Source organism: Tiliqua scincoides, chromosome 1, assembly GCF_035046505.1.
Source record: "Tiliqua scincoides isolate rTilSci1 chromosome 1, rTilSci1.hap2, whole genome shotgun sequence".
Taxonomy (NCBI): domain Eukaryota; kingdom Metazoa; phylum Chordata; class Lepidosauria; order Squamata; family Scincidae; genus Tiliqua; species Tiliqua scincoides.
In genome coordinates, this window is record NC_089821.1 from 232,750,719 (window position 1) to 232,769,949 (window position 19,231).

At 41.3% G+C, this 19,231-nt stretch overlaps 1 protein-coding gene across 4 annotated transcripts in view; it reads right to left on the reverse strand.

Moving 5' to 3' along the window:
- Window positions 1–19,231, reverse strand: part of CEP170 (centrosomal protein 170) — a 108,268-nt gene that overhangs the window by 59,483 nt on the left and 29,554 nt on the right. For 3 of the 4 annotated variants that reach the window (XM_066617438.1, XM_066617430.1, XM_066617422.1), the window contains exons 1-3: window positions 15,642–15,694; window positions 15,026–15,188; window positions 12,679–12,810 (exon numbers count right to left, since the gene is read on the reverse strand). In XM_066617438.1, the coding sequence (XP_066473535.1) occupies window positions 12,679–12,810; window positions 15,026–15,188; window positions 15,642–15,668 (322 nt within the window). In that variant the 5' untranslated portion in view covers window positions 15,669–15,694. Of the gene's footprint in view, window positions 1–12,678; window positions 12,811–15,025; window positions 15,189–15,641; window positions 15,701–19,019; window positions 19,099–19,231 lie in introns of those variants that run through there. The other variant, XM_066617448.1, reaches the window with a different exon arrangement.

The following is a 19,231-nucleotide window of genomic DNA, read 5'->3' on the forward strand; positions in this document are numbered from 1 at the left end:
TATTAGTAAAAGAAAAAAGGGCTATGTATCATGCAAGCTGTTCTTAAAATTGATAGCACAGCAAACAGAATGTTCTTGATGCTGAAGGGATGGGGAAAAGATAGTATCAGAGACTGCTTGCTTTTTAAAAGTCATTTAGTTTACTTTCAGCACCAAGTTTCTTTAGAGCGATGAAGACACTAAAAATAGAGATGGGCTGGCTGTACCTCTATTAACCTGGCATCAATAAACTGCAATAGAAGAAACATGTAAAGATATTGAGGAATGAAGGATATTGGCATGGAACTGGTAAACAGCATTCTGTGGTACTCATCCTCAGTTTAAAAGAAGCAGTTAAAGTTTACTGGACAAAATCTATTTACCTAAAAGACTGCAATACTGCCAGTTATGCAGCATCTTAAGTTTTGTTTTTTGGAATGCAATTTTTCCCACTATTTTCTGTTGAAAAATATATACTAGTTTATATTTTTAAATTTTAACATATTCTTTTTGTCAATAATCACAATAGAAAACAGATGTAAGAATTTTTTTATAGATCTTTGAAGTATCCACTAAGCAACAAAATTAAGAGCCATAAAAATCTGTTCAAGTTAGGGTGCAATCCTTACCCCTTATGTCAGTTCTTTCCAGCACTGGCATAGCGGTGCCAATGGGGCACATGCTGCATCCTGCAGTTGGGTGTCACTCACAGAGGCCTCCTTAAAGTAATGGAATGTTTGTTCCCTTATCTCGGAGCTACATTGCCCTTATGTCAGTGCTGGAAAGCACTGACATAAGGATTTAGGATTGCGCCCTTAAACTATTAAAAGCATTTGCATTGTTCCACAAGGAGAATTTCCATTTCTACAATGGGCAATTTAAATTAAACCTCCCTTTCTACTGCAGCACCCACTGCACACACCATTCTGTTAAAAGGCCTCTCATTCTCAGGAGTAGATATGTGAGGGTCATGGGGCTGTGGGGAGAGGGGAAGGGAACCAACAGAAACCATGCCTCCTTCCATGTTAGAAATTCTTCATTTTATGGAATGACATTTTATGATATGATAAAATGTCATTCTCCATTTTATGAAATGGAGAAGGTGCAAAAGAGAGCGACTAAGCTGATTACGGGGCTGGGGCACCTTCCTTATGAGGAAAGGCTACGGCGTTTGGGCCTCTTCAGCCTAGAAAAGAGACGCTTGAGGGGGGACATGATTGAGACATACAAAATTATGCAGGGGATGGACAGAGTGGATAGGGAGATGCTCTTTACACTCTCACATAATACCAGAACCAGGGGACATCCACTAAAATTGAGTGTTGGGCGGGTTAGGACAGACAAAAGAAAATATTTCTTTACTCAGCGCGTGGTCAGTCTGTGGAACTCCTTGCCACAGGATGTGGTGCTGGCGTCTAGCCTAGACGCCTTTAAAAGGGGATTGGACGAGTTTCTGGAGGAAAAATCCATTATGGGGTACAAGCCATGATGTGTATGCGCAACCTCCTGATTTTAGGAATGGGTTAAGTCAGAATGCCAGATGTAGGGGAGAGCACCAGGACGAGGTCTCTTGTTATCTGGTGTGCTCCCTGGGGCATTTGGTGGGCCGCTGTGAGATACAGGAAGCTGGACTAGATGGGCCTATGGCCTGATCCAGTGGGGCTGTTCTTATGTTCTTATGTTCTTATGATGTACCATGAAAAAGTGATACTTTCAGTTATAGTGTAAGAGACAAAAGCTGTGCTGCAGTTTGTGGTTCATATTCACTGTGGTTTAAATTCATTTTGGATATGTTTTCTAACCTGAATTGCTATCCTTTCAACCCAACACACTTTTGATATTAGGGTTATGGTGACAAACAGCCATACCTTCTCAAGTAAGCACTAAAGTATGCAAAATGTTATGTTCCCCAAATAAATTTCTCAACCAGAATACTGTATATTGCAGTACTGATAAGCAATTCCACAGGCAAGAAGTTTTAGTGAACATGTAATTCAGAGCTGAAGATAAACTGTATCTGTATAGGAATACAAAATGTATGGGTACAATATTAGGAAAGATCAGGTTTCTGAAGATGAAAACAGAAAGCTTTTGCTTGGAATGAAACACAGCACAGAGGAGGAAGTAAGTAATGCTCAGGACTGATAGCTGGGGAGCAGCAGGATAAGAACAGCAGGTGTTAAGAGCAAAGCTGGGTAAAGAAGACAAGGCTGCAGGTAAGCTGTGGAAGAACAAAGACTGAACTTGTGTTATGCGGTGCTTTCTGAGAAGCAGTTTGACACAATGAGTTCTGGATTTTGGAAGCAGGAGGAAAAGGATTCTGAGCAGAAGGAGGGGAACAGACAGCTTTACAATATTCATCAACTCAATCATATGTCTCAAGATATACCGGCAGTAGCTGAGAGTGGCAACCACAGTACTGTATTTATCAAAGTGCAATAATCTCAAGAGAATATTGCCTTATGGAAAGGTTATTTTCAGCTCCTTGCAATACTGGAATAAATTCTTCAAGGATGAACAGACAACTTAGTTCTAAGTATTAATGCCCTGAAAGTTGAGGGAAAAAGAAGTTCCCATTATTACATATTTTAAAACTGACAAAAATGCAAGATCTAGATGCAATTTCATCAGATCGGAAAATCACTAAGATTATGAATTGCACATTTAATTACTGTTATAGTCAGAAAAATCATTAACTTGCTGCTAGAATCTAAAAAGCTTGCAAAGATATACATTAATAAGGTTTATCTATGTCATCGTTTTGTGGGTTTACCAAAGCATTCTGGATCTTGGAATCTTCAGCATTTCCATAACAGCTTCAGGAAAATGGATTGTATCTTAAGTTTGGAAGGAACGTATTTTGGTAACTGGAAGCTTCTTCTGCTGACAAAATAAGTTGCATTCATACAAGGGGCCTTCCATAAGCAGAAAGAATTCAGTGATGGAGCTGCACTATGTCCAGACTTAGGATGTAACTCTCTGAAGTAGCCCAGGGCTACTTTCTCCCTTAACAATTTCACAACGAGCTTAGGTGTAGAGACTGAAACCAGGATTAAGGACTGCCCTGATAAACCATAAACACCAGATCACTGAGACATGGTAAAGCACAGACACACAATCACAATTTGTTTCTTTCATACCAAGTAAGCAATCATGTGTTGGGGATACAGTGTTTCCATTTCTCAAACTCCATAAGTGAAAATATAAGGAAGCAATTTCACATGTGTAAGGTTAAATTCAGTTATACTGTGTACAGTTAAGAGGCACACACTATTTTGATACCCTTCTACTGCACAGTCTACACAACTGAGTTTGTATGATGAAAACATACAAATTTGCCTCCCTGGAAAAGATACTATGATACCAAGGTAATCTTTTTATCCAAAAATAGAAACAGGATATTTTAAGTTTACACAGCAATATAAGAACAGTGTACATTTTCACAACTAGAACAATCAAATCAAGTAGGTATACATGTGGACAGATGAATCAGATGCTAACATACTGAAAGCTGGGAAATATTTACCATTATCAAGCACTGTGAATCATGGCATTCTCCAAGATGTTTTGTGTCAGAATAAAGATAAATGGATCCACAGAAAGTTTGAATTTTTAATAATGTTTATAAAATATGTTATGGATTTTAACTAACACTTATTTTCAACTCAAATGGTTGAAGAAGGTTTTTAGTAACCTCCAGGACATATAATAGATTATACATTATTTGCATAACAAGGCCTACATATGTGTTTGTTGACATGTAAACAACAGCTGGGAGGCTTCTGATCCAACAGGCAAGGAGGACTTTACCACTTTGTTTTGCCATAAACTGGATCACACATGGCTGTTTGTCCTCCCAGGACAAATAAGAGTTGTGGGCCCTCTGGATCAGGACCACAGTGGACAGTATCAGAACCACCTAACTCGATTAGGACCCTCTGAGATTGCTATTTACAATTAAACACACAAAAATGGGCCCAAATCATGCAATTAATGTATCATCTACTTTGGTCACAAGATCACACACTCAATTATCCGAAGCTCCAATACACAGGAGTCCTGCTTCAAACCAGACTCTAGTTACCTACCATATGAGGGCTAGAAAAGTCTTCTCCTTTTCCTTCTCCTTCTCCTAACCCAGTATAACCACAAGCTTGCATTTTGGGGGGGTTTTTTGTAGTGGCTTTCTTATGAATAATGTTAAGACTATAACACAGTGATATTCAGGACCACTCAATTATTTCAATATTTCAATATTATTTTCTCCAAGGAAGGAAAGACTTGAAACAGAGAAATCCATTATAAACACAATTTTTTTTTTTTTTACTCTACAAGCCTCTGCATGAGATGAGATTGAAGCACTCTGGAAATCTTGCTGTCACTACCCTATTAAATTGCCAAACATAGGTAATAGTTCGTAGTTTTAAAATGAAGTAACCTGTTAAAAAGCAACTTCTGTTGCCAATTACTGTTGTGAATTGTCATGGCACTTATTTTTATTTAAACTTTATAGAGCATTTGAGTTTTACATAAGAATTGTCAGCGCTTCTATATTTGCGTTTTCTGCCTTTCCACTACAGTTGGACCTTGGTATCTATGGGGGATCCATTCCCAGACACACACCCCCATAGATACAGAAACCTGCTGATAAGTAAATCTGTGGGTCTGGTCCAATATGACCACCTGACGCAACTGGAGATGTTCTCTTGTTGTGTCTGGAGGTATTCTGAGGCCTGCAGAGGCTGCACGTGACCTCCGTGGGCTTCAAAAACGCTGTATATCAGCAAACACTTCATTCATTTCTTTTTTATTTCCTGGTTCCGTATGCAAAGAAAATATATCAATTTTATTCTACTGAAGGTAAAGTTTGTGACATTTAAATCAAATTCCACTGAGGTCTGTTCACTAGCAACATTTTCCATTAGAGGTTTCCATTACAGCTGAAAAACAGTAATAATCTTATTAACTTAAGACTGTAGAAGCTAACTGTATCTAGTTGGCTTAGCAGCAACTAATCTCCCATATCAATCTCATCATTTAACCATGCCCCATCTGTTATTAATATGTACTTTCCCCTTGTGTACACTGCATAACCATGAAGTGGCAAAAAAGCATTACCACTGGTTTATCTGAAATAAAGGTACAAGCTTGTTATTTTAAGTTGTTCACCAACATTAAATAATTACTATTAGAAACTAGACTTTCATAATGCTATTCTATTTGGATTTTGGTATGTATTCTAGAAAATCAAACTGAAAGAATGCATTTCAGAAATTTCCATCAATTCTACAAGACAGATTCATGAGTTAGAATGAACAAGAATCTGTTTATGCAGACAGGCTTATAAACTACTTGGATTGTTATTCTGTATATTATTCTGTTAAACAAGGGAGTCAAACAAAGGTGTGCTTTGGCCCCCGCCCTATTTACTCTATTTATTAATGATTTGGCTCCCTCTCTGACTGAGGTGGATGGGCACTGTCCCAGATTAGGATCCACTCAGGTACCGATCCTCCTATATGCGGATGATGCCATAATAATGTCTTGAACTGATTTGGGTTTAAAATGACTTTTGAAAAAGTGTTTGGAATATATATTGGCAACATTCAGTCTCGAAAGACTATGGTATCGTGCTCTGAAAGGTGGTTCTGGAACAGCATCTAGTGTGGCTGAAAAGGCCAATCCGGGAGTGACAATCCCTTCCACACCAGGAGCAAGTGCAGTCTGTCCCTGGTCTGTCTCCCTGGCTATGGGCCTTCCTTCTTTGCCTCTTTGCCTCAGACTGTTGGCCAAGTGTCTCTTCAAACTGGGAAAGGCCATGCTGCACAGCCTGCCTCCAAGCAGGCCGCTCAGAGGCCAGGGTTTCCCACTTGTTGAGGTCCATTCCTAAGGCCTTCAGATCCCTCTTGCAGATGTCCTTGTATCGCAGCTGTGGTCTACCTGTAGGGCGCTTTCCTTGCACGAGTTCTCCATAGAGGAGATCCTTTGGGATCCGGCCATCATCCATTCTCACGACATGACCGAGCCAACGCAGGCGTCTCTGTTTCAGCACTGCATACATGCTAGGGATTCCAGCACGTTCCAGGACTGTGTTATTAGGAACTTTGTCCTGCCAGGTGATGCCGAGAATGCATCGGAGGCAGCGCATGTGGAAAGCGTTCAGTTTCCTCTCCTGTCGTGAGCGGAGAGTCCATGACTCGCTGCAGTACAGAAGTGTACTCAGGACGCAAGCTCTGTAGACCTGGATCTTGGTATGTTCCGTCAGCTTCTTGTTGGACCAGACTCTCTTTGTGAGTCTGGAAAACGTGGTAGCTGCTTTACCGACGCGTTTGTTTAGCTCGGTATCGAGAGAAAGAGTGTCGGAGATCGTTGAGCCAAGGTACACAAAGTCATGGAAAACCTCCAGTTCATGCGCAGAGATTGTAATGCTGGGAGGTGAGTCCACATCCTGAACCATGACCTGTGTTTTCTTTAAGCTGATCGTCAGTCCAAAATCTTGGCAGGCCTTGCTAAAACGATCCATGAGCTGCTGGAGATCTTTGGCAGAGTGGGCAGTGACAGCTGCATCGTCGGCAAAGAGGAAGTCACGCAGACATTTCAGCTGGACTTTGGACTTTGCTCTCAGTCTGGAGAGGTTGAAGAGCTTTCCGTCAGATCTGGTCTGGAGATAGATGCCTTCTGTTGCAGTTCCAAAGGCCTGCTTCAGCATGACAGCGAAGAAAATCCCAAACAAGGTTGGTGCAAGAACACAGCCCTGCTTCACACCACTTCGGATGTCAAAGGGGTCTGATGTGGAGCCATCAAAGACAACAGTGCCCTTCATGTCCTTGTGGAAGGATCTGATGATGCTGAGGAGCCTGGGTGGACATCCAATCTTGGGGAGAATCTTGAAGAGGCCATCCCTGCTGACCAGGTCGAAAGCCTTCGTGAGATCTATGAAGGCTATAAAGAGTGGCTGTCGTTGTTCCCTGCATTTTTCCTGCAGTTGTCTAAGGGAGAATACCATATCAGTGGTGGACCTGTTGGCTCGGAATCCGCACTGCGATTCTGGATAGATGCTCTCTTTGGTTTGGAGTACTTGAAAGAAAACCAGTTACAGCTGAATTTTGACAAGTCTAAAATACTTGTATTCTCTAGAATGTGGAAGTTGTATAACTGGCAAAGAATGGACACAAATTAGAACAAGTTAAGCAGTTTAAATAAAATACCTTGGTCTAAATTTACATTATAATCTCTCCTGAGCTATTCACGGAAAAATGGCAATTAATGTAGCTACATTGGCAATTAATGTAGCTACCTGTCAGTCTATCACTCGCTTTTCTATGCAAGAAACCTTGAAGACCTTTAATGCCAAGGTGATTCCCCAATTATTTAATGGAATTTCCCTTCGGACTGGGGTGTTAAACAAAGCCCTGGTTTCTGTCCAAGGTAAATTTCTGCAAAAATCTTGGGTCTTCCAACTTGTGCAGCTTATGCTGCCCTATGTCTAGAAACGGGTCAATCATTGTTAGAAACCAGGGTCGGGCTGATGGCCATCAAATATTGGCTGCACATATATTACAGCTATGACCCTTGAAGCTTGCTCTATATGATGTTCCTTGAATCTAATCGGCCCCTTGCCATAACCATTTTGGAAAAGAAAATTAACTCAGACGGGTTGTCTTTTGAATGTTTAGGCTTGCTTCCATATCAAGAGGCATAACAGTGCATCAAGTGCAGATTTCTTGACATTGAAAGGCAGGATCTTTATAGGATGGCAAACAGAGCATGACCCCTGTTAAGTCTGGCGATTCCTATATTGTATGGTCAAGTAGCCTCATATCTTTACTCGCTGCACACTTATCAAAAAGGAAAGCTTTCTCCCTTGCTAGATTTAATGTGCTCCCATCAGCCGTCGTTTTTGGGAAATTTCATAAGACAGCTCATTCTGAAAGGCAATGCCCTTGTGGGCTGGGTTGTATTGAGACCATTGTCCATTCCATTCTTTATTATCCCTTCTACACTGAGATCCGTCAAAGATATTTAAATCCTATACTGAGAACAAGAGGAGGACTTACAGACGTGACAAGAATACGCTACCTCCTAACTGATTCTTCTGCGGAAATAACAGATACTGTGGCAACTCAGCTCATTGAACTGTGCAATTGAGTTGTTATCTGGCTGACCAAATGTATATAGTTGTAGATTAGTTTGTTTTATATGCCAATAAAGGATTCTATATCATGTTACTGTTTATTTTTTCCAACTGTATTCCTCCATGGGCATTCCTTCACTGAACAGAAAAGTTGCATCAGAATTTTCATAGTTTATCATATTTATATGGCAGAAAAATTTCAACAATATTCATGTTCAATGAAGAAATGTCCATGGAGGACTGCATGTGGAAAAAAATAACAGACTAAGGGTGCAATCCTATCTTGTGCTGGAATAGGCAAGCCAAGAGACTTGCGCTATACCCAGCGCAGGATAGGTGCCCAAAGTGGCTCTTTCTCTTACTCTTCCCCTTACCTCTGGGTAAGCCACTGCAACCCCTATGGGTCTCCTCAGACTTGTGCTGAGGTGGCACAAGTCTGAGGACAGCGGAGTGGCTTGAAGCTGCTCTGCGCTGCTCAGAAACGGGACATAACAGCCAAATCCCAGCCCTGCCTTCTGCTCTCCCCGCCTGCCCCCGGAACTGCCCTCCCCAGAATGCTTCCCCCACCCCCCTAGACCCCTGAGTCAGCTGAACTCTGCCAACGTAACTTACCTGGGGAAAGCTGCCATGGAGGCTGAATTCAGCCCCCGTGTGCCAGCAAACCTGTATGCACAGGCGCAGCTTCCTCCTGGGCGGGGCACAAACATGCTTTATGGCACATTTGAGACCCTCCTAGGATGGTACAAGGGATTTGTACCAGCCTAACATGCAGTTAGGATTGTGCTGCACAAATCCAAGGTAATTGGGCAGGTATATTTATAAACAGCTACTTGCCCATTTGAACCGAGATATTCCATTGACAGGAATTTTGCCTAATTTCTGAAATGCATTCTTCATGCATATTCATTAATGGAGGAACAAATATTACAACTGATTGGCTCTCAGTCAGCCCTGATGGTAAATAAAAGAGTGGGGATGGCATGGGGTGTCCTGGACCTGAGGAGTTCCATCTATGTGAACTTCACAACGAAGTATGAAGTATGAAGAAGTATGAACAAATATGAAGTTTTACTTTTCTTTCACCAAATGTCACAGATAAAATTATATACAAAATGTTATTAAAAAATCAACATAAAAATCTAAGTAAGAAAATAGGAATCCTATTCTTCTAGACAGCATTTCTCAAAGTGTGCTCCTAGGAGACCGGCCCGAGACTGTTTCAGGGGCTCCACAAGCACATCCTAAGTTTGCTCACCAGTCCCTCTCATTTTCCTTGTTTGTGGCTCTCCTTCCTCATTCCCATCCAGTTTCAGATCTCCATTGGTATTTGGATTTGATCTTGGCATTGTGCCACTCCACAAATGTACCGGTGCTCAGGGGCTCCCCGAGACTCCTTTTAGGAGCACTAAGGGCTCTGGAGATCAAAACGTTTGGAGAACCCATTCTAGGATTTAAAGTTTCAGTACCTTAAATCCTATCTTTTAAAAGGTTACATGCTAATACCTTAAATCCTACAAGAAAGCACAATGCACAACTACAAGAATACTATTCTCACATAATTTAATTCTTCACTGTATTTAAGTGCTTAAAACAAGTACCACCAGTCAGCCCCAAAATCAGGAATAATATGGAGAGACACAAAAACTATAGTCCAATGCAGAAAAAGTCAACATCTGCTTAAGGGTGTTTTAAGTTGTGGTCACAGTAATTTCTTTTTAAATTCCATATGTCAAATTGTGAGGTATATATGCTATAACTGAACACCACAATGAAAAATGAACTTAATTTTTTGTTAATAGATAGAAGAAGGTTCTTCTAGTGCAATTTTTCAGACAGATACCTAAACAAAACTGAAGAGTTACTGAACCCTTTAACATTCAGGTTTCTTGAGCAAACTCCTTTAATGATTTCAGTATTGGGACCACCACACACAAGCATTCTATCAGAACCCTTAATGATGCATGTCCATACACTTTGTCTTATTTATCCAGTAGTTATATCTCACTGTTCAGCAGTTAGTGGAGCCCCCCCCAAGATGGCTTACAACAAAAAACATAACTGAAACAGTATTTTAAATGTTACTAGTAAAAATTCTTACCCACACAGGAAAGTTAGTGACATCACTATTACAAAGACACTTTTAAAATTTAAATTAGTATGCAAATCAGGTATTCTTAATTTGAATATAAATAGGAAGAGCAGGTCTGCAAAACCATGGTCAGAGCATTCAGTAGTTAGCCTTCACCATGCTTTTTATCTTGATCTTGCCCTCTGAGCACCATTTTAAAATTAAAAAAAAAAAAGCCAAACACAAAGCAAGCTTGTAGTGAAAGCCAATGAAAGGGTATGTAAATGTAAAAATAAACTTAAGGACATGACTGGTATGAAAAGCGGGGGGGGGGGGAGACTACTGAAGTTCCCCTACACTGCCATAGTTCCACCCTATTTTGTGCCCTGACAATCCCTATTTATACTTAAATCTAAGCCCCAACTAGGACAAGTTGGATATTTAAATGGATGCTTGACTAAATCCAAAAAAGCATACAATATGATGTGACTGTATTAGCATCTCCCAGCTCCACCAACAAGAAATAGTTAAAGAATGTGAGTATTAGGAGAGGGGAAGAAATACTAACATAACAGCATCACCGGCAGACCCAATCAGATAGGATTGGGTCATGAGTACAGGATTGCAGGGTCAGTTTTTTTAAACAGTACAGAAAATGTGCTAACATGCTCTAAGATACAGCAACTGCAGCCATTGAAATACAATACCAAAGACAACCAAAAATATAACTTTCAGAATTTTCAGAAAGAGTGTTTCTGTTTCTCAAGTGACCTAATTAACTTATTTTGCCTTGTATGGTTTTATTTATAAGTGGTCATTTCCATTACCTAAATTTCTATCAGTCTGAATCACAGCGACCAGGTCTGTCAAAATAATTTGAACCACATCTTAATGAGATGCATGACATTCAACTGAGAAACTGTTGGGAAACTACGTACAGTGGTACCTCGCATAACGAATGCCTCGCGCACCGAAAAACTCGCAGAACGAAAGCGTTTTGCGATTTTTGGTGACTCGCACAACCAATTTTTATGACCCGTGCTTCGCAAGATGAATTTTTGTTTGTTTGTTTGTTTTGGTTTGTTTTAAGGGGGGGGATCTTCATGTCAGTTTATGATCCCCTTCACCCTAGTAAGGGGAGGATCTTCATGTCAGTTTATGTAAGTAAGTCCCATTGTGCTTGCTCCCAGGAAAGTGTGCACAGGATTACAGCCTTCAAGCTCCTCACTCAGCATCCCCCCCTTTTTGAAATCCTCAGTACAGTATGTATGCCTTTAAAGGGCACTTAACAAACACTTTGTAAACCAAATGTGACTTTGTTCTGACTTTTCTTGCCCATAGGAACGCATTAATTAAATTTCAATGCATTCCTATGGGAAAACGCGTTTCGCAAAATGAAAAACTCGCATAACGAAAGGACTCGCGGAACGAATTAATTTCATTATGCGAGGCACCACTGTATTACTCTTTTAACCAAGCAGTTCCACAATTAACCAGAACAGTCAAAAAAGTAAAACAAAACTGCAGAACTGTTTCTTGGGCATATTAAAGAACCTTTATTGCTTAGGTCCACAGCTTTCAAATCAAGTATTGTAAAACAGTGTTTCAACACACACACACACACACACACACACACAACCACCTACCCAGTTTCTGGATTTAGCACATTCTGCCATGTCCAAGAAACAAAACCTATAGTAGAGCTCTCTCGCTCTCTCATAGGGTTGTTATCTCATTAAGGGTGCAATCCTAACCCCTTGTCAGTGCTTTCGAGCACTGACATAGCGGTGCCAATGGGACATGTGCTGCATCCTGCAGTTGGGTGTCACTCACAGAGGCCTCCTCAAAGTAAGGGAATGTTTGTTCCCTGACCACAGAGCTGCATTGCCCTTATGTCAGTGCTGGAAAGCACTAAGGGGTTAGGATTGCATCCTAAGTTATATGCAACAACTAGGCTGCCATCAGTAAAAGTCTTATCCCTTTAAGATTTGGCACTGGCTGAACCAAACTCACTGTGCATGCTCATAGGGGAACTCCAAACACAGCCCAGGAACCACACCAATGTGCAAATCTTTCTACCTCTTCCATCCCTTCAGACATTTTTGTTATCATATATCTTGATCTTCAATCTGAACATTTGTTCAGATTGAACTTATTGTCAACACTGATTTGGTGATGTTTTTTTGGAAGTGCTAATACAGAGCAATGATGGACTATATACCATAGCCTCCCTGTATCCCCAGGTTCTATATCTGTGGTTTCAGTTATCTACAGATCAAAAATATTGGGTGGGGGGAGTTACAGAAACCTCTGAGTCTTAAAGCCAGCCGTTTGCAAATACTGTATTGTATATAGGATATCCATAGTTTTGGGCATCTGTGGGTGCCCAAATGCATTCCCCGAGGATATGGGGGGCTACTGTACATGCAAGTATATACCTGTGGAATGATGGGTAACAGGAAAGGTACAAATTGATCTATTTTCTAGGTAACCTTACCTAAAACGCCAGGTTCTTGAAATCTCTCTTCAGATTTACCATCTTGTTTGTAACCATTTTCTTCAGCTTCATCATCACCCCACCATGATGGTTGCCCATATAATGGTGTACCCCGAGGCATGGCAGAAAGATCTATATAAACAAAATAGATTGCTTGTTTGAAGCACCAAGAGGAGTCAGATGAGGGAAAAATGATAGTTATAGCTTCTAACTGGCAAAATTTGACACTATGAAGAACAGACCTAGTATTCTTCAGGAGGGATATGAAGCATTGGTATATAGAGCCACCTGTATATGATCAACATATTGAATCCTTAGAAGGACTGCCAGTTCCTTGCTCTGAAGCGAGATACAAATAATCTGTTTCAGAATTCATCTTTGGATCCTATGCTTACCTGATTACTGATTGATCAGGCTTGTAATCAGACAAAGAGGCAGTATCTATTATTTCTCAAAGCCAATAATGACTGAAAGGCCATAGCAGGCCTAGCAAGTATGCAGCAGTGATTAAATGGCTTAACTGTTATCCACAAGGGCTATTGTCTAAAACAGTTGTCCACAGAGTCAGCTTGAGGTATGAAACAACCCAGGGAGTGGTGCAGTGGTGACACATTGTTGGGGGAAAGACAATGATCTGAAAAAGTGTTCACCTAACCTTTCTATAGCATATTGGAAGGCCAACTGTGAAGCTGTTGGTATTTTGCATTACTACTGCCTTCCTAGTCACACATTCTGCCAGTCCATCCTGCCACACATTCACCACATTTAAAACACCAAACATTATTTTCTCTTATCTCACCCCACCCACCAGTTCAAGGACAAAGAAGTTCATGTAGCTGCCACAGCAATGAGATAGTCCAGCAAGGAAAGCCTCTAATATACTGGCAAATGCTGAGCATCATCATCACCACCACCACTAGATTGACATTCACATGCAACAACAGAAGCAGCAGGCTGCCTGCATCTGCCTACATATTTCTCTCATGACTCTATTTCCCTCCAGAGATCCAGCTGAATCTTTACGTGTTTCTTTTTGTTTGCTTTTGCCAATTACTTCATAATTGGCCAATTACTTATGGGTAGAGGCGTTTGTTTTTGGTATTTGCAGAAAATAATGAAATAAAGCCAATTTTAATCAATAAAATGAAATATAGCCTTTTTGTATATTGCTAAATATCACCACACGCTGCATGGACCAGCTGATCCTCAGCCTCTTCCACATGCCTTCCATCAGCCTGAGCAGCGCAAGGCCTGCTGGGGTGCAACTCTGCAGGCGGGCACAGGGGCAGCTTCTGGCCTTGGCCTGAACTGGAAGCCTTCCTCACCTCACCATGACACTCCAGCAAAAACAAGTCTGGAAGGTTGCAGAAGGTGTTCCAGTTCATGCCAGAAGCAAGCATAGGCACTACTCTGCTGGCACCACAGGGACAACATTCAACCTCAGCCATACCCGGGAAGATAATGGACCATGGACCTGCCTGCAAGAATGACCTGGAGTCAGCAAGCTTAGGCACAACTCTGCAGGCACCATCAGGTGGCTCAAGACCTTACCCTGCTATCACAGCAGCAAGTTTAGGTATACATTAAGGTACAGCTCTGCAGACACAACCAGTACCCCACATTTCAGATCATGCTGCATACAGTTCCAGCTCCTGCACAGTTCACAAGGAATGCCACAGTGCCCTTGGCAATGGCTGCAACATGACAAGGAGGGGTGGCCCAGAATGTGGGTAGTGAGCATAGTCCACTACTGGATTTAAAACACCCTACAATATCTAATGAGGACAGCTAGGAAGGCAAGGCTGAGAAGACGTTGGCCATGTCTCTCAGGCGGAGGCATACAACCTGCTCAAGGAGACACAGCTATCCAGTGCAAGACAACAGGATGCAACCTTAACCCTCTCCTCATTGATGCTCTGAAGGGCAGGGTTAATCTTGGATTTCTGAACTGGCACGGTCTACATAAGGCATGAAACTGGGATCCCCCTGCGCAGCAGGCAATTGGTAGCCTGCTTCCCAATGCCATACACAACCACCACCTCCCACAACAATATTTTTTTAATTGCTATTGTAAGCTGTCTCCAGTCTCCCAAAAGAAATACCAGGCAGATTTAAAAAAAACAAAAAACATTTCATAATCACAGTGTTACTGAGAGTAGCAGTAGAAAATATTTAACTGAAGTGTCTTCAAGACCCTGCCTCACTAACAAAACCAGAGACTCCAACATCTGTGCATTTATTATTGCATATATATTAGCAATATCTAGAATATTGTTTTTACAGTAACCAAAAACTGTCAGTACATTTTAATGGCTAGAACAGCAATGTCTTGTTTCCTTTCTCTCACCTGCAGATTTCTCTTCAGATTTCAGCATCTCTATAGCTTTGTGGTGCACTTCAGCAACAGAATCTTGTAGCTTTGACTCTGCAGCTTTAACATTGGTTGGCTTTGATCCTTCTGCATCAGAGGACTTTTGGGATAACTGAAGTTGACTTGTAAATTTCTCATGCTAGAGATTAAAGAAAATCCCACCAAACAAGGAAACAGAAAGATTCATTTTGTAATCATTTACTATCTATCTTCCTATTCTAAAACTACTGTATGAATAAGACCTTGAGATTTGTTTGAAAAGAATCAGTTTCTATGTAAATATACTTTAAGCTAGTGCCCCCATGAGGACCTCGAGAAGAATGCCTGTGGAGGTTCCATTTGTAGGCACTGTAGCCTTTCCTCTTCAAGTTGCTATGATTTGAACCATCACACTGGGCCCACACACAATTCCAGTATGGAAACACTGATTTACAGAGACTGAGGTTTTACATGAGCATTTCTTGAGCTAGAGAATAGTAAGAGCAGTCCCACAAGCTTCCCAAATACTTGCATGGTGGCTACAGATAGTTAATAATTCTTTAGTATCACAATCCAGAATAAGTAACAATATACACACAGTTGATGTTTTTACCTTAAGTGCTTCTTCAGGGACTCTCATCTCTCCTCTGACTACAGTAAAAAGATTGGTATGTGTGATGCGATAAGGAAAATAGTAATGTGTGTAAATTCTTCAGAAATATCACAAAGGAGAGGAAGAAATACAAGATTTTTGCAGTAAATATTACTCACAGTTTCAAATTTTTAGTTGTGGAACAATTTGTGACTATAATTAAGAAGTACATATTAATAAAGCATTGTATACTATGCTAGGTTACACATTATCTCATGTATCTATCATAATGCTTCTTTTTCACATCTAGTTACTCACAAAATGTATCTTAACATAAGTAACATATTTGCTCATCAGCTTGAATCAAAGAATTTATATGGCTATTAGTATGTAGCAGCAAGTGAGAAGAGCACTCTTGCAACTTAAGACACTTCAGACATTATGTCAAACTACGGTCTGAGCTTTCAAAAACTACATCCAGCAACCTATGCTTTATGCATCTGTCTTCATTTTCTGCCCTCTCAGTCTCATATATTTTCCTGTCTCCATGGTGCAGCAACCTCTGGAGATAAACCAACGGACATAATTATGGTTTAGCATTTCAAATCCAATGCTAAACCACAGGTAAATTTCCTTACTGCAATATTTGAATTGAGAGAATTAGGGTGCAATCCTAACCAACTTTCCAGCACTGACCTAGCTGCAATGCAGCTGCAAGGTAAGGTAATAAACATGCCCTTACCTTGAGGAGGCCTCCTTGACTGGCTCCCCACTGCAGGATGCAGTACATACCACAATGGCACAGTTATGTCAGTGCTGCAAAGTTGGTTAGGATTGCGCCCTCAGAGCCCAATCCTGTGCTTGGCAGCACAGCTCCGTGCCGCTGAGCATTGTTGCAAACATGCCATAAGGCATGTTTGCGAGCCTCACCGCCAGGCTCCCGCCCATACTAGCTCAGCACCAGCCGGTGCTGGGCTAACGCGGGGCGGTCTCCCAGACCGCCGAGCTGCGGCACGGTAAGCGGGGGCGGGGACAGGGGTGGAGAGGTGGTGTTCCGGGGAGGGGGGAGGGCAGGGGGAGGTGTTCCGGGGAGTGGGTTGGAGGGGTGCTGGGGGGAGGGAGGGAGGCAGGTCCACAGAGCTTTGCTCCACAGGATCCAAGGCACTCGTGTAGGGCGCAGAGCCCTACACCAGTGTTATTCAAACTGTGAGGCGCGGCTTGTTAGGGAGCCATCAGGAACTCAAAGGGGAGGCATGGGATGTCCTCTCTCAGCGATACAGTCACACCACTGGGCAGGATACGAGTCCATCTTCTGCCCATCTCTGCGTGTTTTTTTTTAAAGCAGAAGAAACAGTTGCTCAGCTGCGAGAGTGGCTGCTGCCGCCCCGCCCTCTTCTCCCTCCACTCTGAGGCTGCTGCCTTCTCTGTTCGCTGCATGTTGTATGCAAAGCTCTCCTTGATCCTTGTCTGGGTGGTTCCTAGTTCCCAGCCTGGGAACGCTTCTTATCAAAGTGAAAGCTCTCTTTTCAACCCCCTCCCTCTTTCCACTCCCCCCTTTCGATCTCCAAACCTTTCCTCCCCCTCCCCTTAAAGTTGTTTCCATGCAGTTGGCAAAGGGGGAGGAGAGAGACAAGCACACACTTTATTTGGCCAGGAGAAGAAAAAGGATACTGTTTTTAAAGTGATTTATTAAACGTTATTTGACTGAAGAGGAAAAGCTATATTTTTAAAGTGATGAATCTTGCTATTTGAAGGGAATCCTAATCAGCCATTGATGAAGTGATTGCCAGCCCAATCCTATCCACACTTTCCTGGGAGTAAGCTCCATTGACTCTAATAGGACTTACTTCTGAGTAGACATGCATAGGCTTGAGCTGTGCATCTCTTAGTATAGGAGACAAATCAGCTTCCTAACCAAACCCTTATCAGCTCTGATCTATTTTCATGGTCTATTTTTGTTTTCCCCACCAGCTGCTGGAAAAATTTAATTTCATTAAATTAATAAAGGGTTCAATCCTATTCAAGGAGAATGGGAGAAATGACTAGTTGGATTTCGGTCCATAGGGGGTGTGTGTGTGTGCGCGCGCGTGTAATGTTGGTCAGACTGGTTGTTCACGAAGTTCATTTGATAAAACAATTCTATTGGTATGCTTACAAAGTTAAAAAAATGAGTATTCCTGGACCAGACAAAATCTACCTACTCCAGTACCCTGTCTCTAACAGTGATCAGCAGCTGATCATTTATCAAGCATGTATACTGCTGTGTATTAATAATATATTTTTAGGATCTGTAATTAATGATATGATTAACATAATTAATATTAATATAGTTAAAATTTCTGGCCACTTCCTGTTTAATGATGTCACTTCCAGCCCTCAGGAACATGATGGGGAGTCATGGCCAATAGCCACGGGGGTCAAGGGAGCCACTGGCTGGAAAGGTTTGAGTACCACTGCCCTACACAAATGCCTTTACCTTACCGCCAACCTTTTGGTCAGTGGTCAAGTGAGAAATCCCACTGCGGGGCTGCTTACCTTACTCGGGGAAAGGGGACAAAAGTTCCCTTCTCCCAAGGCAGCTCGGGAGGCGCAGGATCCAGTGGCAGCCCTTCTCGGCGCCACCGTGCCTGGGTGCACCGGGCAGCTCAGGATTGGGCTGTTACTCTCTTATTGTGTTTTTGGTGTAAGGTTTAATAGGCTTAATAGGCTGCTGCCATCTGTGACAACATCAAAAAACATTTCATCTTCACAATTGTCTTTTTTTTCTGAGGTATACTTCCACTCTCTCCTCTTCATTCCAATTTCCAGAACTGCTCTAACTTGTAAGTATCATAGATAACTTGTTCTGATTGAATGAAAATATTGTGTATCACCTCTTTGCTTGCAGATGCCTGGTACTTTGTTTTTGTACTTTGCAACCTAAATGTTATCAAATTATGTGCAAATTATATTAATTATATGCCAATAAAGCACCAAATCACAGCTATCTTTTTGTTTTTTTAAGCTTTTGCTGTAACGTTGACATTGAACAAGTTACTCAACTCTGACTTCCAGGAAATGAAAGAGGAATGTGGCAATATCTATTATTAGATAATATCTAATAATAAATTATTAAATGTGTATTATGCCAATAAAGGTTTCTTGAAAATGTGTAGCTTCCAGCTTTGGAATGTATATTCCAAAGTATATTATTATATATTATTACACAGACAAGATCATCTTAAAATTTTAGCTTTTTTAAAGTTTTTTCGGTTCCTTTCTGCCTCTGCCCCCTTTCTGACAACTCTAAAAATGTAAACACACAAAGTTCATGAAAGAATAAAGTATGCAAATTCATGAACATGAACAGTTACAATATTTTTGTCACATAAAAGATGAATGCATATTACAATAGGATATCATATCCAAATCTCAGTTTATCATCAAGCTTTAGGGTGATGTAAGTCTGCTCTGGAATCCTCACATCATTCACAAATGTCTGCAAAAAGGAAAGCAGTATTAAATATTTCAGTGGCAATTGAATTCTCAATCTGGATTTAGCATTTCAAGCAAAGCCATAGCACCAATACCATGATTTAATTGTTGAAGAACATGCTCAAGAATCAATCTAA